This window comes from Pseudonaja textilis, chromosome 13 (genome assembly GCF_049901715.1).
Source record: "Pseudonaja textilis isolate UNSWEBS1 chromosome 13, rPseTex1.2, whole genome shotgun sequence".
NCBI lineage: Eukaryota > Metazoa > Chordata > Lepidosauria > Squamata > Elapidae > Pseudonaja > Pseudonaja textilis.
Genome location: NC_142002.1, coordinates 16,691,171 through 16,718,769, shown reverse-complemented (window position 1 = coordinate 16,718,769; position 27,599 = coordinate 16,691,171). Strand labels below are relative to the sequence as shown.

Below are 27,599 nucleotides of genomic sequence, written 5' to 3'. Positions count from 1 at the left end.
TTGAAGGTTTTTAAAGAATAAATATTTTTTTTTTGTAATTAAACATTATGCAAACACGTGCCACGCTTGCTCCTTTTTTTTTTTTTTTATCCATGCATATGCGCTATTTACAATTTTGAAAAATACTGTGTTGTCCTCTTTTGTTTTTTGTTTTCGTTTTTTTTTTTTAAAAGTCATATACAAAGTGTTTTTTTATTTTTCCTTATTTGGTGCCCCTTCTCCTCCCCCCCCCCACTCCCCTCCCCGCCCTCCCCCCCCCCCACCCCCAAAAAATCATCTTTACAATAAGCCAAACAACATTCACCACCCATGAACTGGTGTGTATTTGTTACGGAGGGGAGGGGACAGGGCAGGAGGGGAGAGGGCGGGATCTCATACCAAAGTACATCAAAACGGCTGGTCGGACATGAACAGCGGCGTTCAAGGGACTGTTTTAAATTTCATCGGTCGTATGCAGAGGAGAGAACCAAAAATAAAAGTCAGCTCGGGGAAAGGAAGCTACGAGTTAAAAATCGGAGGGCTGTTTTTGTTTTTGTTTTTTTAGTGCGTCTTGTCGTACTTACTGGCCACCTAGAATACTGTTGTACAATGGGTTTATCTACCTTTTTTTTATTACAATATAATTTACTTAAAATCCTTTTTCCGTTAACAAAAAGAGGAAAGAAAAACAAAACAAAACAGAATTCCGGTACTACAGACCAGCGGTGTAATAGGCGTGGTGGCCCTTTTGTGTGTGTGTTTCTCTGTGTGTGTGTGTGTGTGTGTGTGTGTGTCTATGTGGGTTTTGTTTTAATGGTATGAGCACTCTAGATGGGAAAAGATTTTTTTTTTCTTTTTTCAGAGTTCGTTTTATGCAGGCCAAGTTTCAGTCCTCGATATATTCCCACAGGTCCTTTTCATAGCCTTCATGCACATGTTGCAATAACACCCTTCGCCGACTCTCGCAGTATCTGCAAGGGGAAAAAAAGGGAGGCGAGCGCCTTTAGATGCCAAGGCCAAACCAACATTTCCCGGGCAAAAATACATTTATAAGCCACAAGGTTTTGCCTTGGGGTGGAGTTGAGGAACTGGGTACATGGTCTGGCCAGTCACATGCAAATAATTCTTTTCCCTGTGCAGTTAAAACGGTGTATCTCAACCATGGCTGCTTCTAAGATGTGTGGACTTCAACCCCCAGAATCCCAGAGCCAGCCATGTTTTGCTCAGGTGCTGGGTCCCCTAAATTTGGCCACTTTTAAGATATGTGGACTTCAACCCCCAGAATCCCAGAGCCAGCCATGTTTTGCTCTGGTGCTGGGTTCCCTAAATTTGGCCACTTTTAAGATATGTGGACTTCAACCCCCAGAATCCCAGAGCCAGCCATGTTTTGCTCTGGTGCTGGGTTCCCTAAATTTGGCCACTTTTAAGATATGTGGACTTCAACCCCAGAATCCCAGAGCCAGCCATGTTTTGCTCTGGTGCTGGGTTCCTAAATTTGGCCACTTTTAAGATATGTGGACTTCAACCCCAGAACCCGCCAGCCAGCCATGTTTTGCTCTGGTGCTGGGTCCCCTAAATTTGGCCACTTTTAAGATATGTGGACTTCAACCCCAGAATCCCAGAGCCAGCCATGTTTTGCTCTGGTGCTGGGTTCCCTAAATTGGCCACTTTTAAGATATGTGGACTTCAACTCCCAGAACCCGCCAGCCAGCCATGTTTTGCTCTGGTGCTGGGTCCTCTAAATTTGGCCACTTTTAAGATATGTGGACTTCAACCCCCATAATCCCCGGGCCAGCCATGTTTTGCTCTGGTGCTGGGTTCTCTAAATTTGGCCACTTTTTAAAGACTTGTGGACTTCAACTCCCAGAATTTTCCAGCCAGCTATCATCTTTAAATGCTGGCTGGAGAATTCTGGGAGTTGGAAGTCTGCACATCTTAAAAGTTGCCAAGTTTGGAGACCTCTGCAATAAGAGGAAGAAAACGCACTTTTTTCGCTGAAAAGTTTTAATTGTTAATTTAATTCCTTTATTGCACATTTGGGGTTTTCTTTCATTTCAATGGTCTTGGACATTTGCTGGAATCAAAAGTGGCCGCAGAAGGAATACGTTTCCTGCCCGTTCAACCCTTCTACAGCTTAATTCAAGATCAACGATAAATATTTTGAGCCGTATTGCCTGGAGCAAAGGGGTACCTGTATTTATCTTGCACTTTCTGCTTTATATCCTGCAGTGAATCTTGAGATATATCTCGTTCCAGATACCCAGAAAGGACCTCGGTAGCATTTTCCAAATCAGCTTGATTATTCTAAAAATGCAAAACACTCTGATATAACTTCAAGTAACATTTTTAAGTAACCCCCTTAAAAACACAAAAAACATCAGAATAGCAATTTCTTTTTAAAAAATCTTAGTATAGTTTAGTATTTTTATTAGCAGGCAGGAATTAGATCAGTTTTGGAACCTCTTCAAAGCTTAAGGTATTTCTCTCCTATGGACTTTCTTTAGAAAAATCAGGAAACATCTGCCTTCCTAAATCACCAATTGATTGAGATACTTGGGACTCTGATGAACTAAAAACAGAACTATGTTAACATTCTGATGAACTAAACACAGAACCATGTTAACACAATCTTCTTCTTCTTCTTCTAATCACCCCATAATCCCTTGCGGGGTGGAGTATGAATGGAGCTAGCAGAGCGTTTAATGGCTGGGTGCCCTTCCTGTCACCAATGCGGAGTTCCGGCAGATACAGTTTCATTGTATCCAGAAAGAGAAATATCTGCCTCTACCTAGGATCGAACTCACAGCCTCCGGATTGTGAGACAAGAGCTCTACCTCTAGGCCACCGCATCACTCAACTATGTTAACACAGTGTGGAAAATAAAAGGTTGGTTATTTGAGGAACCACCTACTTTCTTTCTGTCTAGTAAAATCAGGCACCCTGAGAGTCTGTTTGACTAGACAATATTAACATCAGGACTAACAATATTAATATCAGGACTAGGCCAGCTCTGTCCAGGTGCCTTTTATGTAGAAGAAACGCCCTCTCCCCCAGGAATCCAATTGGTACTCCCACCCCTGATGACATTCAGAAAGTTTGGTCTATTTAAAGAAAGTCCTTGACTTATAACCAGTGCCATTGTAACTTCAAATTTCTAGGCTCTATCACACTACAAGACCTAAAATGGATACCTAACATCAAAAACACCCTCAAAAAAGCACAACAAAGAATGTTCTTTCTGCGCCAACTCAGAAAGCTCAAACTGCCCAAGGAGCTGCTGATCCAGTTCGACAGAGGAATTATTGAGTCTTATCATCTGCACCTCTATAACGGTCTGGTTTGGTTCTGCAACCCAACAGGACACAGACTTCAGAGGATAATTAGGACTGCAGAAAAAACAATGGCTACCAACCTGCCTTCCATGGAGGACCTGTATACTGCACAAGTCAAAAAGAGGGCTGTGAAAATATCCCCTCACATCCCGGACATAAACTGCTTCAACTCCTACCCTCAAAACGACACTATAGAGACCTGCACACCAGAATAACTAGACACAAGAACAGTTTTTCCCCGAAAGCCATCACTCTGCTAAACAAATAATTCCCTCAACACTGTTCAACTATTTACTAAGTCTGATTACTATTACCATTAATCTTCTCATCACTCCTTATCAGTTATCTTCTCTCACTTGTAACTGTATGATTGTAACTTTGTCACTTGTATCCTTACGATTTATATGGACTGTTTGCTAGTATGATTTGATTGCTTATTGTACCCTATGACTATCAGTAAGTGTTACACCTGATGATTCTTGACTCTTCACGAATGTATCTTTTCTTTTATGTGCACTGAGAGCATTTGCACCAAGACAAATTCCTTGTGTCCAATCACACCTAGCCAATGAAGAATTCTATCCTATCCTATCCTTTCTATCCTAATTCTATTCTATTCTATTTTTTTCTGTTCTGTTCTAATTCTATTCTATTCTATCCTAATTCTATTCTATTCTATTCTATTCTATTCTATTCTATTCTATTCTATTCTATTCTATTCTATTTCTATTTCTATTTCTATTTCTATTTCTATTTCTAATTCTATTCTATTCCAAACCATCAGCAAATGAATGGCTGTTAAGTCGATGGTTACCTGTACAGAGTTGCCTGCTTGACCTACAAAGGAGAATATATGCAGCTTAGGATTGAAACGAGGGGTCCTTGGTGCTCTCTGAGCCTGGCTGTTTTCTGGTTGTTTTCTGGCAGACTTTTTCTGCCCACAGCCAGCAGTTCGATCCCAACCGACTCAAGGTGTGACTTCCCTCCTTCCCTCTTTCCGAGGTGGGCGAAACGAGGACTTACCTCAAAGATAATGGATTGGTTATTCTTTTTGAGGTAGAAGGCAAAGACGTAGGTGTACATGAGCGTGGCACGGCACTGGCAGAGGACGTCGACCGCTTTCTTCAGGAACTGGACTTCGATCCAGGACATGTTGTGCTGTTGCATCTCCTCCATCTTCTGCTTGACTTGGGCGTAGAGTTTGTGCTCAAAGCGCAGGCTCTGCATGTGGTTCATGTAGCGGTTGCAGTAGAAGAGGTACCTCTGCAGGGCGGCTCGGGAGCGCTGCATTGGATTCCCCATTAGCGAAAGGGAAAAGCGAGAATTAAAGCGGATGAATCCCTAAGGGGATCCCCCGGGGGTGGGGGGAAAGGAGGAACCCCCCCACCCCACCCTAGGGGAAGAAGGGAGAGGGACAACCTTGGCCTCGTTCAGCAAGTTCTCCAGGTGAAGCTCTGAATCGGATACCCCGGGAGACCACCTGACACAACGTCCCCTGCCAGCACAAACCCCCAAATTGACTGAAATAACTTGGAAGGGGCTCCAATTTCATAAGGTCACAAGAGACTGGAAAAAAGACTTTCGAGCTGGCTTGGTGGCCACATTTTATTTAGGTACGGACGTATTTATTTATGGGTGGCTGAACTAAAAATGGTTTGAACTCTCAAGAGGATGAGGGAAGAGAAAGGGCGGATCCCCGAGTCATCCCAAATCGTAGCGGAAAGCTCCGGGTCTAGAAAAAAAAGGGGCTTCGCGATTAAAAGATCTCTACAAATGGGAAGAACAGACTTTCCCGCAGTACTAAAGATCTAACAGATTACTTTTTTTTTTCCCCCCGTGAAGGTATACGAAAGGAAGGCCCTCCAGGTAGAAGCAATGGTGTGCAGCCAGAATGCCAGGTAATAAAAGAAACCGCATAAAGAGCGGCGACATCCAGCGCACCTGTCTATCCACAGCAAAACATCTCAAGGAGAACTGCATCAAGGAAAGACATTGAGCACCTTCAATGTCCCCGTGGTACAAATTAGCCAAGAACTCTGACATCAAGGAAGCAATAAATCAATCAATCGGCCACTTGTTGTGCGTTTAAGGCTGGAAGCCAACCCTACTCCACATTCTCCCTCAGAGGGAGACTAGCAAGCGGTCAACAGCTTCCTGGGCTGCCAAGAGGGATGAACTCACCTCCTGGGCATCTCTTGCTGCCTTGGCATCATCCTCGTTGTAGCGGTTGCAGTTGTACCTGAAAGAGGTTTGTGAGTGTGTAGATTTCTAAAATCATCCCTCCCATTCGTATCTATCAGGCCAAGTTCTGGATTCATTCGTTCGTTTTTCATTCATTCATTCATTCACTTTTTGTAAGCAGGACGAAATATCTTGTGGTGTCTTTGCTAGCCTTCAGGGCCTAACAGCCGACTAGAGAAATGTTTCTCAACCTGTACAGCTTTTAAGACAAGTGGACTTCAATTCCCAGAATTCCCCAGCCGGCAAGGGGAACCACTTCAGGTCCAAAGCATCCTTCTCAGGATGCCAAAAAACCCGGCGGGAAATAGAAGTGAATTTCCAATCACACCATGATGAGTCGATCACACAATATTTCTTCAGCTCATACGAAATGTTTTCTACGCGAAGAACCGTATGTTTGCTCAAACTGATGTTGAATGATTCCCTCCACAACTTCTTGCAACATGCTGGCTGGGGAATTCTGGGAGTTTGAAATCCACACAGCTTAAAATGGGTAAAAAAGGTTGAGACAAAGCAGACTTAAGGCTTCTCTGAAGATCCTCATGTCTCACCACAAGTAATGTAAGAGTTAAAGAAAAAAACATTCATCCATATGCAGCAATTATCTGGCTCATTCCTCCTACAGAAAAAAACAAAACATTCCCAACCATCCAACTGTTCCCAAACCCCCATAAGCATTTATTTAAACATACCAGGCAGATCCATGCGGCTCCCAGGGGCCGAGACACACCCAGCAAAACTCTGCTTTACAGTTCTGGTTCCGACAGACCATGTGGTTGCAGCCGCCATCTTTTTCGATAGTCACGTGGCATTTGGGACACTCCTGCGGGCAACAGGAAGGGTGGTGAGATCCAAAACCAGCAAGGCATTATTCTTCCTATTTAAAACATCATGTCAGGGCTCCGACAAATCCACCCCTGCCCCACATTCAAATCATAAGTCTCTAGCCGCATCTCTCAGAGTTTAAAAAAACTCATTTATTAGGAGTGACCATGTCAGCGTTACTTGGGTGCAGCAGATACTAAAATACATCATTCATTTCCCCCTTGACCCTGGTCTTCCCCCCACCCCCTGGATGTATATTTTCCAATGGGACACATCCATAGCCAAGAGTCATCAATCGTGCTCTCCAGTAATAATCTTGCGCACCAACAGCTTCGGCTGCCTAGCAATTATCTGAAGCATTTAGGGAATGCACTGCTTTCCCCCACTCCCTTTCTGCTGGCAAAAAAAAAAAAGACCAAAGAAGTATTTTTTTAGTTGACACATCACTTAAGAGAGATAGTCAGTGCAGGATGAATGCAATCAAAAGACTCTTTGGATTGCAGATTTAGCTATCAAACTGCCTTAAGCAGCATAAAAAGTTGGCCTTGTGTAATGAGAACGCAACCAATAAGAATTCCACTGTTTCCAGGTCAACTTTTACAGAAAACCCTTCATGTGGTACAAGCCCTCTCTAGACCTTATAACGGTGTTTCTCATTCTGGGGCATTTTAAGATGTGTGGACTTCCATGCTGGCCCTGGGGAATTCTGGGAGCTGGAGCCAAACATAACTTCAAATGATCCAGGATGAGAAACACTGGCTTATAAACGTTAAATAAATTCTGAACGCATTGACAAGCTCTGGGAGAAGAGTGGGGAAGATACTTAGCACCTGTCTATCAAGGCAAAGACCAACACAGTCCATCATTTCGGTTTCTGGCTAACGAAATGCTGCCAGGATGCTCATGAGAAGAAAACAAACTCATCTCCAATCTATCTAAATTCTCCCATCTATCTATCCTTCCTGAATTTATCCAAATCCCTCCTCAAAGCTATCCACATTAGGGGCCATCGCCCCACCTTGAGGTCATAAAGTCCAGAGGTTATGGGCTGTGAAAAACAATGGTTTGAATCAGGTGTTATCAGAGGGCCCCAACCTCAGTATTGGGAAGAGCAAAACTCGTCTACTTTCTCCATTTCCATGGGTTGTTTTTTTTTCCCCACACACCTTAACTAGTTCCTCTTCTCCACCACCGACAACGAAAGACTGTACAGAATTTGTTGAAAAGCTTGTTGCCTAAAAAGGGTGAAACGGGCCACCCATTTTGAGTTGGGACCCATTTCCGGAAATCTGAGATTAAAAAGGGCTGTGTAGAAGCAATCAGGTCAAGTTTTGCAGTTTGCACAAAAGGATTCGGTAAAAATTTGCCTGAACCCTGGGAAAGGCACTGAAGATCAATACGGCAATAAATCAATAGCCAGACTTAGAGCACAAGATCACCTTCCTGCGTTTGCAGAAGTGGCAAAAACTGACACATTTCAGATCTGCGTTGCCTTTAATAATTGCAAATGTGTTAGTTCTCCTCAGTTAGACAATAACACCCGATTTTGCAGCAATTCAAAAAAAAATAACAACCCCCCCGCTCCCCAAAACCAGGCGTAATAGATACTGGTACTTTTTTTTTGGCTCTTCAGTTATTTGAGTTGGAAAGAGAAGAAACCAAAGAGCTATTGTTTACAGGCAAAAATTATCACTCACTATATGCAAATGGAATTACCGGACTTCACAGAACGTTCTTGTAAGGGAGAAAAGAGACTCTGTTATTGTGAGGGTGTCAAGCCAGAGAAACAAACCACCAAACCTTTGTGTTTGCTGCAATCCAATTCGAAGTTTCACTGTCATCATCACACTTCTTAATCCATTTCTTTAACCACTGTTCGGGAGAGCGGGGGAAAAAAAAATCACAATTGTTCTAATGGCATCATTGCAGGATTGTTAAATTAAGAGTTTATCAGATATAAGGGACTGCCTGCAGAAATATGGGGTGAGCCATTCAAGTTCTCTACATGATCATCTAAAAGCAAGAGGAAGGCGGCAAGAATGGACATAGCAGGATTTAAAATAAAACAATGAACGTAAAATTTACAGCTGTCATAAAATTTAAAATTCCTCATCTTGTGAATGAAACAACTAGTTGAATATATATAGACTCCTGTCACCTTGAGAAATAATTGTAAAACTGTTTTATTTACTTATTCAAGCCAGTTCAGGTCCAAAGCCTCTTTCTCAGGATGCCCACAAAAGCAGTAGGAAATAGCTAGGAGTTCATTTCAAATCTCACCATGGGGAGTTGATTGCACATTTCTTCCGTTTATATGGAATGCTTTCTAAGCAGAGCCCTGTGTGTTTGCTCACCCTGATTTTGAATGCTTCATTCCAACTTCCTTGGAATGGAATGGAATTCCTAGGATGGGCCATACATTACTATGAAGTGGGTGTGTGTGTGTGACCTGAAGTGGGAGGGTTTTAGGCAAAGCCCCTCGGCCTATTCTTCAAAAGCTGTAATTTCCAGGTGATCCTAAGGCCCTTGGTTATGTATTGCTGCTGCTATGCTGATCCCCCATGAAGCTATTACTCTTCTATACTGCCACAGGTAAGATGCAAACCAGAAAGCTTGGAAAGCTCACCTTGCATTTAACAGGATCATGCCAGTTCTCACCACAGTTAAAACTGCAACAAACGTTTAAAATATCTTTTAGTTTTCCAGTTAAGCAATATTTTCAACAGGGGAATGTTTAAGACACAGAGCTTTGCTATACAACCCAAAAGCTTAATTTATGACCAGCAGTCAGCAAACATCTGCCTGTCCCCCCAAAAAAATATTCAGCAGCCCGTGTTCACTCGGCTTGGCTATCAGAGGAAGCCAAGGCGGATTTCCCCCATCACGCCAAGGTCCCAAAATCTAACCTTGGTAGTTCTATCATCCAACCTGCTTACCAAAACTGCCGGCCACATTTACAGCGAACAGGCTTAGCATCCGGATATTGTACTTTGACAACATGGTGGCAATCTGGAGCGGGACACCATTTTAACAGTCGATTGCACTGCAAGAAACAAACGTGCCCGTTGTTAGCAGGAAGGAAAGCCAAGGGGAAAAAAAACTGCACAGCCTCACTGCTTTCAATGGAGGTTTTTATTGCAGGGAAGGCAAGAACAGATTGCACTGAAAGATGGCTTGTTAAAAGAGTCCACCCCATTCCCTTCTCGTGCCAGAAATCCTTTATCCGAAGCTTCCTCTCAGCGGAGACGAGCCTGCTGTTATTTTCTCTTCAAGATAATTCCACCGCTTTAGTTAGAAGCGAGCCATAACTTGCTCCAATGGTGCCTTTCCAAAAGGCCAACTGGACTTTCTCGGGGTTTTTTTTTTTTCTTCCCTTTCTTTGAAAACGTTTCACTTTTCATCCAAGTAGCTTTTTTCAGTTCTTCGGGAACTAAAGGAATCTCTTGGATGAAAAGCAAACCGTTTTCAAGGTGGTAGGGAAGAAAACACCAAGAGTGTCCAGTTTGCCTTCTGGAAAAGCACCTTTGGACCAACCACGGACCTGGATGGTTGAGGTTTTCCACAGACGAGTCTTAAAATTCTGGAATGGTTACATTTGGATGGCGCCCGATTTAGAAAGATTGAACTCATCATTTCAATTTCTCCAGAGGCATTCCAACTTCCACCTGTTTATCCGTGTGCTCTTTGCTGGGACAAACTGGAAGCCAGAACGAATGCATGCACAGTGGGGGGTGGGTGGGATGGGTGGGGAATATAAAGACATAAAAGACATAAAAAAATTATTTGTCATTACACTCGCAAGCGGGTGCAACGAAATGAGGTGCTCTTCCACAAGTAAAACTGGACAACACCATTGAAAGAAAAATAAAACTAAACACAACAAACCATACAATAATCTCTATACAATTTAAAAATGTAGATACCCCATTACTCTCAGCCATTAAATTCCACGAAAATCTTATGACCCTGCATTCAAACTCAAAACTGCACTTGGATAAAAACTGTTCTTAAATCTAGTCGTCCTTGTTCTTAAAACCCTGAATCTCCTTCTCGACGGTAATAGTTCAAAGAGCTGATGTCCCGGATGAGAGGAGTCATTCAATATATTAAATATCTTCCTCTTACATCTATTCCTATACAGTTCTTCCAAAGAGGGGAGTGTGGGAGGGAGACCTAGAGGTTCCTCCAAAAAACTCCCAGCTTTCTTCACGTTTTCCTATTTAAGATTTAAATAAACAAATCCAGAACTGCAAGCAAGTTGGGTTGGAGAAGAATTGCTATAATCATGCAATTAGAATAGAGCTGGAGGTCTCCTAGTCCACCCCCTTGCTCAAACAGGAGACCCTATATCATTTCAGACTGGTGGCTATCCAGCCTCTTCTTCTTAAAAGCCCCCCAGGGATGAAGCACCCACAGGTTCTGAAAGCAAGCTGTTCCACTGGCTACTTGTCCTCACCGTTAGGAAATTTCTCCTGAATTCTAGATTGTTTCTCTCCTTGGTTAGTTTCCATCCATTGCTTCTTGTCTTGCCTTCCGGTGCTTTGGAAAATAACTTGACCCACCTCCTCTTTCTGGCGGCCCCTCAAATACTGGAAGACTGCTTATCCAGGGCTGGCCCATTCCTGCCTGTCTTTTTTTGTTCAATGACCCCGTTGAGGCTGTGGGTCCAGCAACACCCAACAGACCAAACATTCACAAAGCCTGTATTGAAGGCTGCTGTTCGCCGTGGGCTGTCGAGATTCAGCCGTAGCTGATTAACATCACTGACATTTCACAAGTGCATGGTTACATGCACACTTTTCTGACAATTAAGGCCTAAAGACTGCATGGTCTCTTGCACACCTCCTAGAGTTTTGAAGCAACCTCGTTTTAGCAGTCCTTATTAGCCACCCTCCGGAGAAAAGGGCACTCCAAAGAGTGATTAAAAGGGCGCAAAAGATCAGCGGATGTCCTCTTCCCTCACTGGAGGATTTGTATAAAATGGGATGTCGAAGGAAGATACAAAAGATCTTGAGAGACCCTTCGCATCCAGGACACTCGTTGTTTGAGATCCTACCATCAGGAAGACCATATAGAGCGCTGAAAGCCAGGACAAGTAGATTTAAACATAGCTTTTACCCAAGTGCTGTGATCAGGTTAAATGCAGAGTTATGAATCTGGTGGCCTTAACATATATATATATATCCTGGTTGTACAGTTTTTAACTGTTATTTGTTTTAATTTGTTTTACATTGTTATTTGTATATGTCTTTTGGCGTTGTTCAGTTGTATGCTGTGGAAGAGCTCCTTATTTCGTTGTTCTCAGGTTTCTGAGTACAATGACAAAAAAATTTATATATCTATCCAGATCTAATGATGAATTTAATTCATTGACAGTCCTTTTGCGTTTATTATGAAATGGGAAGCCAACCAAACCAAGTGGCTAAAATACTTCTGCGAAACCGTGACCTTCACAGGGACGGGGATTTTAGATTTTGAGCCAAAGCTATATTGTTAGCTTTTAAAATGCTGTCTCATTAGAGCCAGCGCTAAACACACTTGCATCCATAAGCATTTGGCCATCAAATGCTGAGAAGGGAACCAAAAAGCAAACACCACTGACCAATCAACCACACCCCACGTATTTAAACAGCTTCTAACATATCAAGGGTTCCATAAATAAATGGAAGAAATTCCCGTAAACCAGTCACGTTAGCGCATATTTTTAAGCGGAACACTCACCTCTACAAAACTATTAGTTATTAAATGCTGGTACTTTAATTTAACTTTTGAATCTGTGATCAGGCGCCTACAAAGAAAAGAGAAAGATAATATTCCATTCAGAAAACCTTGTTCCCTTAGGAGTCCAGCCTTCTTACCAAGGAATGTGTTTTCCGAGAAAGCAAAGAGTCTCCCTTAGCAATAAAGACCCAATATTTGAAAGAGTGGCTCTTCCCCCCCGGGCATTGTTTTTGTTCTACCGCAGCAAAAGAAATAAAATCAAATTAAATCTTTACAGGAAAGCGGGGCCTTCTGAAAGCGGCACCCTGACTGCGGAAAGCCCCTTCCCTGAGAGACGCCAGCAACGACTCAGTCAAATGCCAGGCCAACAAGGAATGGGTTTGCCCAAGGCCGTTTAAATTCACAGGGTTAAATTCACTGGGCTATTTCAGACTTACAAATCAGGAAACAAGGAATGGCTCAATTGCTTGTATACGAGTCACACATGGGGACACCAAACTCCCCTGCAGCCATGTAATCTCTCTTTCCTCCCCACTCAACACATTTGTTTAACGTGCAAATGCTAGACCAGACGGTTGAGAAAACATCTCTGAAGTCACTTGGGCAGGATTACGACAGCCACCTCAAAGGGGCCAAACGGATTAATTCGAACCCGACATTTTATTCCTGGAAAGGGGTTATGCAAGAGCCCAGCCATGTCAAACAAGGCTATGAGATCATGAACTGGATTTATTATTAGATGACCTAATTTGGGCTCCGGAGTCGCTCTGCTTTGCTTCAAAGGTGGGGAAAGAACGATGAGACGTCCGGTCCCAATTTTGGGGCGACTCAAGAGAAACCATGCTTAACAACCTCGATCAAAGCCATTTCCGAGGTCTTTATCTGCTTCCATCCTGCTCCCTTCCCCGTTATGACCCTCTAGCAAAAGTACAGGTAGTCCTTGAATTCTAACGGTGACCGTTCTAAGTTACAACGGCACTGGAAAAAAAAAAGAATGACTTATGTTTTTCACACTTAAGACCATTGCAGCATTCCCCCCCATAGTCACATGATCAAAACTGAGGGGCTTGGCAACTGACTCCTATTTATGATGGTTGCAGCGTCCTGGGGTCATGTGGCTCCCCTCTGGCGGCCTCCTGGCAAGCAGCCGCTGCGGTGATTCGCTGAACGACGGTGGCAAGGAAGGGGGCAACACAGGACAAGAGTCCTGGGCCTGTTTAACAAGGCGGTTGACTCATCCGTCCGTAGGAGGAGGGGCCGAGCAACGGGAGTAAAAGCCTCAGAAAAAAGTAAAGGTTATACTGAAATTGCGTCAAGCGCAATACTTACATAACTGTATTGTCATCAACCAAGATATCACAGCCGTGAGCCGGGCATGAGATTGTCTAGCAAGGACATCCGAGAGGCGGCGGGAAGAAAAAGAAGAGAGAGAAGAACGTGTCTGATTAGTTTAGGTATTGATGTCTCTCAAAAAAACCCTCTAGAGAAGTGGGAGGGGGTCTCAATTCCAGACCAGTGCCTATTTATTTCACTTATATTCTTTCTGTTTTTCCCACAGCAACCCTGTGAAGGGAGTTGGGTGGAGAGAGAGACTGGGCCAAAGTCAACGAAGTGACTTTTGTACTTAAGGTGAAACTAGAACTCACCCTCCTCCCCTGGTCACCAAGTTGGCTTTCACGCCTAAGGCAGAACTAGAACTCACAAACTACTGGCGATTGGCCCAGAGTCACTCAGCTGGCTTTCACACCTATGGCAGGACTAGAACTCACGGTCTCCTGGTTTCGAGGCTGGTGCCTTCACCATTAGCCCCAAAGGTGCTTTCTTTCAAAGTTAGACATTTAACCACTTGTCCAAACTAGCTTTCCTCCTCCCAACTTCCAGAGGGCCAAGCTATCTGAGATGGCTTTGGTTCCATGCTTCCCTGTCTTGAAAGGAAAGGCCCATGCCAGCAAGGCCCCACCCAACTTCTCTCAAGCTTCTCAGTTTCTACTGCTGGCGCATTTCAGCAAATTCTCAGCTGCTTCCCAATTTGGGACGAGGGGTAGGGGGCTCATGAAAGGAACAGCGGGAGCATGATGCAGCCCCCTCTTTAAAAACCGTCATTTCCATATAAACACAAGATGGGAGAATTTTACCTGTCCCATGCCCTCCTCCATAATTTTGGTAGTTAAATATTCACTCCAGCACTGCATGCAAAACTTATGTCCACACTCCAAGCCAGTGAAATACTGTAAAGACAAATCGTCATTAGCTTTACTCATTGTCACAGCTGTGAAACTGCCCACGGTGCCATCTTTCACGGGTTCAGAATAACAACAGCACCACCAGTGAATTCATGGGCTGCCACGAACAGTCATCCCAGAAGCCGCCGACCAAAGTGCCATGGAATACGCGTGGGATTTCTGATCCCGCTATCCAAATCATGCTGCCGCGCTTCCTGTGGTTTTTGTATTCAAACGATGCCATTAAGATGGCTAAGGAACAAGCTGGCGTATTCCCCAAAATCTCCCGTTTACAACTGGTGGTGCTGCTGGAGATGTCCAGATGTTGGAGCTATAACCCCTGCTTTGTATCCTAGGCACTGCCTTTATCTTCATCTACAACCAGGGTCCTGAATTCTGGGAGTTGAAGTCCACAAGTCTTAAAGTTGCCCAGTTTGAAGACCCCGGATCTCCAGCATCTGCCTACAAGACTACTGGGCAATCAAGCACCCCCAATATTTTGAGGGTACAGGGATAGCTTGTCGTCAACTTACAGATGTAATTGAGTGCCCAGAATTACAGCTGTAAGTTATTGCAGTCATAAGTTGAGGCACGCACAAATAACTGGAAATAATTTTCGGCATTTTTTTTCTCACAGTGGTCATTAAGCAAATAAGGCAGTCATTTCCTAGGCTATAAAGCACCCGTTCCGTGGCCGTTGTAACTTAGAACAGTCATAAAGTGACCAGTCATTAGGTGAGGACAACCTATACGGAGGAACCTTGACCTGATCCAGAAAGATCCCTTTAAATATTTTGGTGATCAAAATATGTAACTTTGGGAGGCACCGATCCAGAATTTTTACAATTCTCCCACTTTAAATGTAAAACCAGTATAGCACTTTCCGATTCTGCTACTCCAGAAGCTCTGCAACCATTTCAATGATTACGAATTTCAACCATCTTATGTGAGATCTACTTGCTGTAGGTGGAGCATATTCAAAGATCTTTTAAGAAGCAGAAATCTGATCACAAGACAGTTATGATAAGGAGAGAGACAGGAAAGGGAAATGAAATTAGGAGATGTTTAACAAGGGGGAAAGGAACCGGAATCATTGGTATGTAATTATCTCTCTTCTACTGCAGAAGAAGGAGATTGAATATCTCTGTTAACATATCCTCAAGATATTACCAATAGGTATTTATCTGGCATTTATTGGTGTATTTGTACTATTTTAGGTCTTAGCTTTTATCTATAAGCACGCCTGCAAATAGCACAAATAGTTAAAGAACAAAGATAATGTCAGACTAATCAACAGCTAGCTAGGCCTTACACAGAGGATTACAGAAACCTTCCTGAATGCTTTTCAAAATCATCTAAAACCAGCATTTATTTTCTTTCTTTCTTTCTTTCTTTCTTTCTTTCTTTCTTTCTTTCTTTCTTTCTTTCTTTTTCTTTCTTTCTTCTCTCTCTCTCTCTCTCTCTTTCTTTTTCATTCAAGTTATAGATTGCACAATTTGGAAGGCACTCACCGAATTCGGATAGTTGAGATAGCAGATCTGACACGGCATGTCCTGCGCAGATGATCTGGTGTTCATCTGACGTGTTCGAGACTTTTTACTAGGATTAATGACATGACATTCCGCAAACAGCTTCTCTAGGTTGCCGTCAAAGTACCTACCCAAAGAAGAATGAAGCTTAATAAATAATAATTTTTTTAAAAAAAACTCTGAAAAATCCGTCTTTTTAAAAAAAAGAAAAATCCTTGAAAATAATTCCAGCTCTGGGGCCTATACTGGCCCAAACCTTCTGTGTTTTAATTCATCTGTTAGCTAAAAGAGGCAGATGGTCTTGGGTCTCTAAATCCACAAAACTATTGCTCTTGTTTCTGTTTTTAAAACCGCAAAATGCACTGTGGAAAGTAGTGGCTCACCCTGCTTCAAATTTGGAGTCATTTCAGGGCACAGATCCCTGTTGCTGTGTAAGCAAGCATCTAATGGGTGTGTCTCCTCTCTCCCCCCGCCCTCCCCCACACACAGAGTCACATATACAATCACATTAAATTTGCAAATAAATACAAGCTGCAACTAAAGAGACTCCTTCCATCTCGCCAAACGCAACTCTTGATACAATCAATGTCAGTGGGGAAAAATTGTTGGGAGACCTGAAGGGTCAGGAAGAGAGCATCCTGGAGAAACATGATCACAAAGAGTCAACTTCAAGGTCATCACAAAGACTCAACATCAATTCGATGACCCGCTGCCGATCAATAAACACATTCAAAAATATTCAGCCATACGGATGCGGCCCCGGGTGTATAACGTTGCCTTCAGCAATTAAACATTAAATTAGAACTGGTACAGATAACACAACGTTTTCCTTCTCTCCAAAGAAATATACCAACATCTCAAGTTACGCTTCTGAAAAGAATGTCAAACTGGATGCATTTAGCCTCTCGTGTTGTCTTAAAAAGTGATTTGAAATTGTAAAACAAAAACTGAAAGTGAATACCGTTGCTTCGACAGAATAATGCTTGTAGATAAACTCTCCCACATGAAAAGTATTCAAAGCCCTAATATTTCAAGAGATGATGAACAGGCCATCCTCTCAAAGCTTGGTGCAACTCCAAAATTTCTAGGGAAGGTTGTGGAAAATGCCAGTATGATTGATTACAATTAGATAAAGCCAATCAATTAAGTCTACTGATAAGAAAGGCTCATGACTATAGTTGCTAGTTAAGCGTTTCACTCGTAAAGCCATTTTAGGAGCACTTCCAAGTTTGGATTTCTTTGTCACACTCACCTAGGGTGCATTTCACCAGTCTGTTAACTAAGCAACCATATTTTGGTCCACCCAACAGATAAGGCCAAAACCACATTATATCTCTGACATAAATTTTACTAAGTAGTTCTAATACTAAGGCAGCTAAGCACTGAAGCTTATGTCTCTATGCCAATTAAACAAACAATTCCCTTTTATCTCATGTTTCAAATATCTTAACTTTATTCCGTAACAAACTCTTAACTGTTAGCATCTTTGCTAAGGATAATAGCATAATGGCACCACGTGGTTTTTAAGTATCTTGTGAGAGATATGGAATTATACCACCCAGGCTGAAATTATGAATTGTGTAAGGAATTTTGCAAAAGTCCAAACCATGTAATTTTCCAATAACTGGCCCAAGTAAAGACATTTTTCCTCCTCTCCTCCCAAGGGACCTCAATAGGCTTCTTTGATTTCTAAGTTGCCTCAAATGTCAAGGCGTGATGGGCTTGGCTCACAAACATGGCCCATTTTCTACTTTTATTTGTTGAAAGAATATAGGAATCAACAATAGTTGAGTTCTCGCTATTCTGACTACCCAGGAGGAAGACCAAGCAATTATCAAAGTTATTTTGTTTTTCTGCTTGAGTTTCTTTAGCTATATTATTAATCCCTTGCATCATTGCCTCACTGTTGCAGGATAAAGAATCGATTTTAGGAATAAATTTCTAACCAATATTGCATATGTTGCAATATTTATTGTGAAGCTATCTTGACTCATGATGGCTGCCTTCTAAGGGAGAAAATAAATAAACCCCTGACCTATAATCTTTTGAGAACAAGCTCCTCCTAGCCAAACCCTTGCCTTTTCTGCTCACTCAGTCACCCCGTTCACTAAGACCAGAGGACTCCAAACTTGGCAACTTGTTAAGATCTGTGGACTTCAATTCCCATAATTCCTCTGCCAGCCAGGCTGCTGGTTTAGTAAATTCCGGGAGTTGAAATCCACGGGTCTTCAAAGTTGCCAAGTTTGGGGATCCCTAACCGAGACAAAACTAGAGTTCATCTCATATACACACGAAGAAACCACCTCACTTACCTCTCCATCAGCTTTTCTTTATCCCAGTTGAAATGACTGAGGAGTATTCTGGTGATGGTGGCCGGATTCTAGAAGAGGAAGAAGGAAAATCATTTTAAGGAATGGGAGCAGCAGCTATGCCGTTTCTCCCAAAACTTCATTCCTCCCCACCCCCAAACTCCCAAGTATATTTGATATAACCGGGGTAGTTATTTCAAAGGCAAATCCAAGTTGAAACCAGTTGCATGGTTAGCACTGGTCAATAGTGAGTGCAATCTAAAACTGTGTAACCTCAAATTTTCTTATGACACCTCTCACCATGGAACATGTCCCATAGAGTTCCCCAGTTCCCATAAAACACACTAGAGATTGGGGGAGTCTTTGGGGGTCTGTGAGGTCGTTTTCTTGCAAATGTTTCATGACCCAACTAGGTAACGTCATCAGTGTTAGAAGGGGGGAGAGGATTGTGGGATCCACAGTGCTCTCTGAACTTGGTTGGTTTTTTGCAGATGTTTCATGACCCAAGTAGGTAACATCAGCAATGTTAGAAGGGAGTGGGATCTACAGAATAGAGGAGGAGAACTGCTATGGGATTCTTGGTGGTCTCTGAGTTTGGTTGTTTTCTTGCAGGAGTTTCATGACCCAACTAGGTAATATCATCAATGTCAGAAGGGTGAAGGAGGAGGATTATTGTGGGGTCCATGCTGCTCTGGGCTGTTGTCTTGCAGATGTTTCATTTCCCAAACTAGGGTGAGAAGTAGGGTCTGTGGAAGAGGAGGATTGTGGGGTAGCCTGGTTGCTTCCCCGTAGGTGCTTCATTATCCGAACTAGGTAACGTTATCAGGGCTAGTAATGACACCGTCTGCAAGAAACACCACCCATCTCAGAGAGCATCTTTTCAACCCTGAGCTGCAAATAATCTCTTTTATGGGTAAACCAGAGAGAACGTGGACCCTGTAAAAAATGGGGACTCACCCACCCACTAAATAAACTAGATCTAGAGTGTTTGGCTTTCATTCATTTTCTTTTTTTCACACATTCAGGCAATGTTAAGACCAGGCTCCAACAGGCTAACCCAAGAGTCCACTAGCCTTTTTAAAAAAAAAAATAAAAATCCAGATTTTATTTTGAATGTTCCATGCTATTTACATACCCCACAGATACCAATGAAACTGAACAGGATTACTAGTACAGATTTCCACAAATAGAAAGGCAGGTAAGGCATACAAGTATAATCCTCTTAGCTATTAAATGTCAGTTTAATGTTTCATTGTGCAACTGGACTTACTGGCACAACAAATACCTAAGCCCAGCTGACAAATACCAGGAGCATTCACATCTCATAATAAACAAAATATCTGGGAGTTTTGGCTTAATGCAAGAGAAGAAAGCTCGTGCATGCAAAAAGGTAGCTCCCACTTCGTTCCTCCTGGAAGAGGGAGGTGCAGAACTAACCCAAGAGATCTGCTTTTGTCTAGTTTACCTACCAACCATGGTAAAACTCTGGCAGAAGAAACCAAACGGATCAAAGAAGGATGCACCAGAAAACCAGAATTCTTGGGAGATTCCACCCTATCATGACTTGTGAAGGAGCCCCAAGATTTAAAGGGTTGAAAGATAAGCAGTGTGCCTTTGGTCTTGTCATTTGGCTTTATTTTACATTAAATAGCGTTTACAGTTTGAGCACAAGTAGTCCTCGATTTACAACAATTCATTTAGTTCCAAGACCGTTCCAAGTTACAACTGCACTGGAAAAAGTGTCATGTCCGTTTTTCACAGTTATGACCACGGCAGCATTCCCCCAAAGTGACATGATTAAAAATCAGACACTTGGCAACCGACTCGTATTTATGACGGTTGCAGTGTCCCGGGGTTGTGTGATCAGCGAGAAAGGCAGAATCACTTAACAACCATGATACTAGCTTAACAACTGCAGTGATTCACTTAACATTCGTGGTAAGAAAAAATGGGGCAAAACTCAGTTAACAAATGTCTCGCTTAGCAACAGAAGTTTGGGGCTCTACTATGGTCATTAAGTCGAGGACATGTATTTGACAAAGGAGATTACTGTCACATTAAACTTAGTCATTTAAAAAAAAAAAAGCATAACTATACAGCATTTGGAGGAGTTGCTGTCACTGAATAAACGAAGATGTGAAAGAAATTGGAATGGAATATACCAGAGTACTACTAGAAGTTCTATTCTCCACCCAGGCAATACCATTGCTACCAAATGTAGAACACCACAACCTATTTATTTACTGGTGAGACTGCTCGGAAAGGAAATTTTATCTGGCTGTCAATCCCACGCAGACATTATCTGGCAGTATTTCCATGTATTTTCTCCCAATTCTGCCTCATATGCTGTATGCAAAAAAGGGGGGGGAAGGGTCAGGTCCTTGTCTGTATTATTTTAGTGCTAATGTTTACCTCTTTGGCCTGTTCATTAAAGCCAGAATTATTATTACAGCCAGGAACAAAAGGAGGAAAAATGAGCAAAAATGGCTTAGAAAAACTCACGATCGACCAAGTTAAATGATCTCCACCAAGGAAATCTATTAGCAGTTCTGAAGAAAAAGTGAATTTTGTCTTTCAAGACTTCAGGACTTTTTTTTTTTTAAATCTACATTCACAGATGTTCCTTGAAAATGGAACTATGGCTCTGCTATATGTGGTTCACATGGAGAAAATCCCAGGTTCAACCGCATTTGCAAAAAAGAGCTGGCAAAGACTCCTGTCTGAAGCCCTAGAAATGGAATCCAAGCAAATAAGGCTGAGCCAGGCAGATGAACAATATAAGTCACTTTCTTACATTGAATTACATATCCTATCAGGTTGAGGAAGGATTTTGTTTGAATGTATTTGATTAGTTATAGGATTATTGCTCTTTATTCAGAAAAAAAAAAGTATCTTCCAAGGATTTGTTGTTCAGGCAATAATGAAAAGCCTTCCCATCTTGGAAGGTTTTGACCTCTGCAATTTTCAACTTTATTCAGAGATTAAGTATGTAAAAGTCATTAAATGTATTAATATAACATCTATACTATGGGTAGGAATACCATTATATTTGAACACCAAAGAATGCAAGAGAAATGGGAATAGAATACAGACTAATTTAAATATAATTCAAGCCTATTTTTAGGATATGTAAGACAAATACATCTATAAAATCAGCTCTGGTGAACACATGGACATATAAATAATACAGGAATGTTTTGCCAATGACTTCTTTGGGAATTTTGTTTTTTACTTCTCAAAACAATGAATGGACCAAACAATCCTGTGTCAAGGTTACATGAAAGATAAAATTGGACGTTGAAAAGAGTTAATTTGATGTTAGCAACCGAAGCATTTTTTTACAAAAATCTCAACAGAATTCAGGATAAATATCACAGGCCTTCTCAAAATACAGCTAAAAGAACTGTAAACTCTAGTCGTTAATCAAAAGCCTTACCTATTTAGAAAATATTTGCAGCCTAAAAAAAACATCCAAGTTCAGTCATCTTATTCTAAGGCAACATGTTATATAACATTTCTTTTCTAGTTAGATCTGTGCTGGCATGATAATCTATCTACTCTGTTGCTCTAAGACTGCGAGTGATTAAAAAAAAAAACAGCTGTCCAACCCCTGCAGGCAGCCCTTCCAAAGTTAAAAATATATCCAGGATCTGTAAGGCCGTTTCAACCTTACAAGCGATTGCTTCACTAATAGTATTAATTTCTGGGATGGCTGTCATAATTAGTTCAGGTTCTATTTTACAGCCATAGACACTAAGAAATAATTTAGAATATAGCATAATCTAAATGAGATAAAATACAGAATTTGCCATGTCACTGAAATGTCACATGTGTATAATATTAGGTACGTTTGTGCAACCGGGAACACGAGGATGGCAAATTGCTAACTGCAGGGAGAATTCCAAAGGTGGGTTTTTTTCAAGCGGCATTTGGAGTTTCTGGTTTTTCTTTGAAGAGGTTTTGCTCCTCATCCAAGAAGCTTCTTCAGCTTTGACTTTCCTCACCATCCAGTCAGAGTTGAAGAGGCTTCTTGGATGAGTAGCGAAACCTCTTCAAAGAAAAACCAGACACTCCAAATGCCGCTTGAAAAAGCACCTCTGGGACCACCATGACTTGGATGGCTGAGAATCTCCAACAGACATTTGCAGGGATAGCGTATTCCCAAACTTAGCTGCATATTTCTGCGTCGTTCTAACATTGCTTCCTCTCCCCAAGGCTCACTTTAATCTGAAAACTGTGTGAAAGGCTGGCTGGCTCAAAGTCCACCAGTCACATCATCATCATCGCTTAATGAGAAACCTACAGTTTAAGCCCGAACCTCCATTCTCCAGCATCAACGTATTGCTTTCCTATTCACTACAAAGTATAAATTAATCATTCTCACAGCCAATGCTATCAGAGAGAAATATGAGTCTACCTTCAATCCACTGTGTAAAAAAAAAAAAGAGAGAGAGGGCTGTATAAAAAAGTAAACAGGTTGATTGTAGGTTAACACAAAGATGGCGACAGTGTTGCAATTCGTACAAACTTTAGTGTTGCAATTTGCACCACCAGGAAAACCCTTCCAAATATTCAACCTAAATGTCAGGATTGTCGATTTCTGAGGATATCACAGCAATAATGAAGTCATAACCTTTTTTTTTTTTTTAACATCAATCCTTTCCCATTTGGGATAACGGGGGCAGAGTAACAAATTTGGTTAAAAATCAGAATTCCAAAAACTGCTAAGAAGTTTCTGTGAGACCTTTGAGTAGTACAATTGGATACAATCTAATAGATACAGTAGATTGGCACATCTAGACATCATCAGTATGAATTAGTTCACAACTGGATGGAATAGTCTCCCATTGAGGGTTTTGGACCACAACCAAACTCTCTGGTCGAGACTGATGTTTTTCAGCTTTGCAGTTTAGGGCTGAGAGTACAATCCCTTTGGTAAGCAACAGAGTTACTTATGTGCAGTGGAGCAGCTTGGAGCTTACTACACAAACCAAGAACGTAGCAATGGTTTGAATCGGACCCCAGGCCATACATACTAGACATAACACATTTCATATTCAATTTTCTTCTTCTTCTCCACAGCCTTAAAAAAAGAAATAAGGCAAACGAAATGTTAAGAGGTTTCATGTTTCCAAAATGTTAAAACATGTTTTTGAATACAAAAAGGAATCTGGCCACTTTACATTTAAGAAGGGCCAAAACACAGAGACTTGACATAGCATCCTTGTGTTAAGTATTCTGGAAGACATTAAATACCAGCTATCTAAAAGGAATGCATGCACATTCACATATAAAGAGATACAAATCACCTGACGCTATTAATTTTGCAGGGTTTCCAGGCAATATTTGAATCCTTCTCAATAGCATGTACCATTTAAGGACTGGGATACCTAAACACCACCATGAAGTGGTCATTTGACTAGAGGGGCAACTCACTCCTCCTCTCTCGATCCCAAAATTAAACAAAAAGAGAAACGAAGAGACAAACCAATGTTTATTTTGTGAACAAAATTTGACTACCCAGCAAGCAGCAGCAAGGGTCAAACGTTGAGCGACTCATTCATATAAAGACCCAGTCATTCTAAGATAAGACCGTTAACCAAGTTGTCTTAATAAGGCCTTCTTAAATCTGACCTTGGACCTGCCAGACACAAAGACATCCTTCACTGTCAATCTTTAACTTGCCTCTGTAATCGAAGATTAGGGCAAGATAAGCTCTGGATTTGGGCCTGTTCAATTAGAACTGGAAAGCGGAAGGAATATGGTCCATCCACACCCAGGATTACTCACCCAGCTTTAACTACCACTCAGTTCTTGGCATCCAGGTCAAACTGTTCTTCCCTTTCCCTTAGCAAGTCTTCAGAGAATTAACGTCACCTTGTTTGTGAGTTCTCATTAGTTCAGGTGTTTTCCACCTACCCAAAGTCAGAGCAAATCTCCAGGTAAGCATAAGACTGCGGTCAGTGCTAACCACAGAAGGGGGACAAGGAAGAACTCATATCGTAGGGGAGTTCTTTAAAATACAGACTAAAGTTCACCACCTCTGTCATTCTCGCCTTAACACATCATGAATGACCCTTGGAAGTTTGAAAAAAAATAGGTATGTGTATATTTGCAGAGTTTCAGGGACATGAACGCCAATGTCTGGGCCCATCAAGCCAACCCTAAAGAAACTTGGGATAGAAAGGGGTTTTTATTGCAAGCCATGTCAACAGCACCTCAACAAGGTCTTAGGTATGCAATGTTACAGATAAACCATGCAATATTTACATAGGAAAGGACAGAAGCCTCTTGTGGGCTGTCTGAATGCTCACTCAAGAGAAGACCAGGGGCCTCTTGCTACTCAGGTAATCTTGAGAATCTGAATAGCTCTTGGAAGCAGAAATACATCTTTCTCATCCACTGAGCATAGGTCACTCACCAGAATTGGACATATTTATGGCACGACAGGATTACAGATTACCATTCCTCTTCCTCACAGGACATTGTCATCCTTGGAAGATGTGGACACTTATTCCCAGCAGCTCCCCATCCTATTCTAACCTCAGTTTCCTGATTACCTTCTGAAAATATTGATAAAAATGTGTGCGTGTTTCTATAGGCACCTCTGTCTCAAAATAGTCATTATGCTAAAACCAGGAGTTTTCAAACAAAACCAGGAAATCAATTCTAACCAAGCCTATCCGTCATTAGCACTCGGCAATTATCATTAGCTCAATGCAAATTAGAGGCAAAAGTTTTCCACAGCTTAAAACTTAGCAATTAGTCTACCTCCTGACCGCGTTCGTTTAATTTGAATTGTCTTGAAGGGTTGTTCCCTACAAGTCAACCTGACCATCGCAGGAGCAAGACTGATCTTTAGAGCAAACTCTTCCTAGACAGAATTAACACCTTTGCTTACTTAGCAACAGGAAATGCAATTACACACCTGTGCTAAAACCATTTTATTGTTTATACCCAGTGCAACTTTGGATGCCAGTTTCAGCTGGAAGGTATAAAATGCCCAGATTATGAATAACTCAAGCCTTTAATCTGGGATTTTCCTAACCTTGTTTTCAGAGCCAGCAATGTGAAGTTTCGATATGTGAACTATAACCGTGTAATTGTAACTATAACCCTAACGTGAAATAGTATTTATAAATGCTAAAATACTTAAGTCCCCCTTTTGTATCAATGACATCAGCAGGAAGCTATACAATCTCAACAGACAGCCAATCCTATGCAAAATACACTTGCCCACAATAAGGGGTTGTTGAAAAGTTCCAGGAAATAAGAAACACCCTCTCTCTTATCACATTTCTAGAATATTTTTGGTAGCAACGGAAACGCCACTCCATATTGGACTTAACTTGTACCCAACCTGAGCTAATCCCTTTCAACAACTGTGCACACAGTCCTGCGGAACAAAAAATGCCAAGGCATAGGTACACATTCCTGGGCCCTGCCCTTCTTGTCATGTTGCCATCCTGAGCAGCTGCCCAGGGTCACCCAAAAGGATCCATGCCAGTATCAACTCGACCGCAGGACTGGGGTGGCTGAGCCTCCCTACCACACAAACCCTTCCAAGAATATAAAGTAAGATCCTCGGTGCTGAAACTACAAAGCCTGGGCCCCCTCTGGGTGACACCAATAGGAGGGCGATGACTCTGCCTTTGCCATTTTCCCGTTTGGGTTGGCGGGGGCGACCAGTCGTTGCTTACCTGGCATGCGCCGAAAGATGCCACCGAAACCCCTCCAGTTAAGCTCTTTACCTTCATGCATTTCTTGTGCAACCCATCTACTCTCTTACTTACTATCCTTTCTTCTCTAAGGACCCCAATTCACCCCTATAAAGGGGGGGGGCAACTTAGTGCCCACAAACCATGGTTCAGAAGGATTAATCGGGCCCTTCTTAACAGAAAGGATAACCACGCTCCCCCCCCCTTTCCCCAGTTGCTTTGTGGTCACCCAGATTCACCCCTCTGAAGGGAGAGGGCAGAACCCAAAAATCAAAGGGGGGTGGGGGTGGTTATCCTTTCTTCTCTGCTAAGAACCCAGATTCATCCTTTTGAAGAGGGGGGCTTACTGACCACAAAGCAACTGGGGGGAGGGTAGTTATCCTTTCTCTCTGCTAAGGACCCCAATTTACCCCCCCGCCCCTAGAAGGAGGGCACCACAGTGACCACAAAGTGGGGGGGCATTTTAACCCTTTTCTGGCCGTCTCTAGAGCACCCTCTCTCTTCCCAGGCTGGGGCTGCAAGGCCGGAGATCTTTCCAGCCAGTGGAGCGGAGGGTGGGGGGGCTGAACTCGGCCTGGCAATGCCGGGGAAAGGATCCACTCGCCCTTTCCTGCGGGGTGGGGGTGGAAGAGGAAGGGGGGGGTCCTGGCTCCAGCCCCAGCAGCAGCGCCCCTGGAAGGCGTGGCTGGCGATGTCCGCTCCGGCCGCTTCTCGCGGCGGCGCCCCCTCCTCCTCCTCCCCCCCAGCCTTTCCCTCCCGCCGGGCCTGCTGTCTTCTGCTCCAGCCCGCGCGGCCCCCCCTTCCTTCTCTCTCCCTCTCTTCCATCGGCGGCGCGCGGCGGGCACGCGCACCTGGATGACCTCGTTGACCTCTCGGATGCACTCCACCATGTGCTGCAGGATCTGCTCGGCCGTCAGCACCTCGTAGCGGTAATCCTCCTCCTGCTCGTGGCCCAGGCCGCCGCCGCCGCCGCCTCCTCCTCCTCCACCGCCGCCTCCAGAGCCCGGCCCGCCTAGCCCGCTGCCGCCCAGGCCTCCGCCGCCGCCACCGGGCCCCAGGCCGCCCGTCTCGCCGCACAGCAGCCCGTCGCGCTCGCCGCCCACGCCCAGCCCGGGCTCGACCAGCTCCACTTCGCCCAGGTCGAGGTTGTCGTCGGGCTCGTCGTCGTCGTCGTCGTCGGGCTCGTCGTCGTCCTCCTCCTCGGCGCCGCTGTCCTCGCTGCACTCCTCGTCCTCGTCGAACTCATAGTTGTAGCCTTCGTCCGAGTCCATGGCGGCGGCGGCAGCGGTGGCGGCGGAGGCGGCGGGAGGGCGAGCGAGGGAAGGGAAGGGAGGGAGGGAGGGAGGGAGGGCGCGCGCGCGCGCGCGGACGGGGCGGGGGAGGGGGGGGAGGAGAGCCGGAGCACGCGAGGCGGCGAGACGGGCCCGCGAGCGGGGCGGCGCCTCCCTTCCTCCCGCCTCCCCACCACCACCACCACCACCCGACCGGGGATCCGAAGGCTTCTTCGGCCTTGCACCGCCTCCTTTTCCTTTCGGCGGACCGATCGCCACAGCCCGCCCGCCCGTCGCCGCCGCCGCCGCCGCCGCCGCTCCTCACAGGCGCCGCTGAGCCAACAAAGGGACGCGTCCGGCCCGCTCCGTCACCTCGACGCACGCCAGCACGCAGGCACGCACTTACGCACGCACGACGGGACGCGACGAGCGCCGCGCGGCGGAGGGCGGCG

At 43.6% G+C, this 27,599-nt stretch overlaps 1 protein-coding gene across 1 annotated transcript; it reads right to left on the bottom strand.

Annotated features, from left to right (window-relative positions):
* ARIH1 (ariadne RBR E3 ubiquitin protein ligase 1) lies at nt 1-27,533 on the bottom strand. Its single transcript, XM_087941503.1, has 14 exons — nt 26,728-27,533; nt 18,162-18,229; nt 15,832-15,976; nt 14,234-14,326; nt 13,428-13,483; nt 12,099-12,165; nt 9,314-9,420; nt 9,004-9,046; nt 8,178-8,249; nt 6,245-6,375; nt 5,493-5,550; nt 4,335-4,595; nt 2,171-2,283; nt 1-950 (listed from the first exon to the last, which is right to left on the bottom strand). Exons 1-14 carry the CDS (start codon nt 27,145-27,147, stop codon nt 866-868), a joined length of 1,719 nt encoding a protein of 572 aa, XP_087797629.1. The 5' UTR covers nt 27,148-27,533; the 3' UTR covers nt 1-865.
* Between the last annotated feature and the right edge of the window lie 66 nt (nt 27,534-27,599).

Bases quoted from the DNA above. Each gene is read 5' to 3' on its own strand.
- ARIH1 (XM_087941503.1), bottom strand. From the start codon at position 27,147: ATGGACTCGGACGAAGGCTACAACTATGAGTTCGACGAGGACGAGGAG. The intron at 8,250-9,003 runs GTGAGCTTTCCA...TCTCCCGAACAG, and splicing joins ATGATCCTGTTAAATGCAAG to TGGTTAAAGAAATGGATTAA. The intron at 4,596-5,492 runs GTGAGTTCATCC...AATCCAATGCAG, and splicing joins CAGCAAGAGATGCCCAGGAG to CGCTCCCGAGCCGCCCTGCA.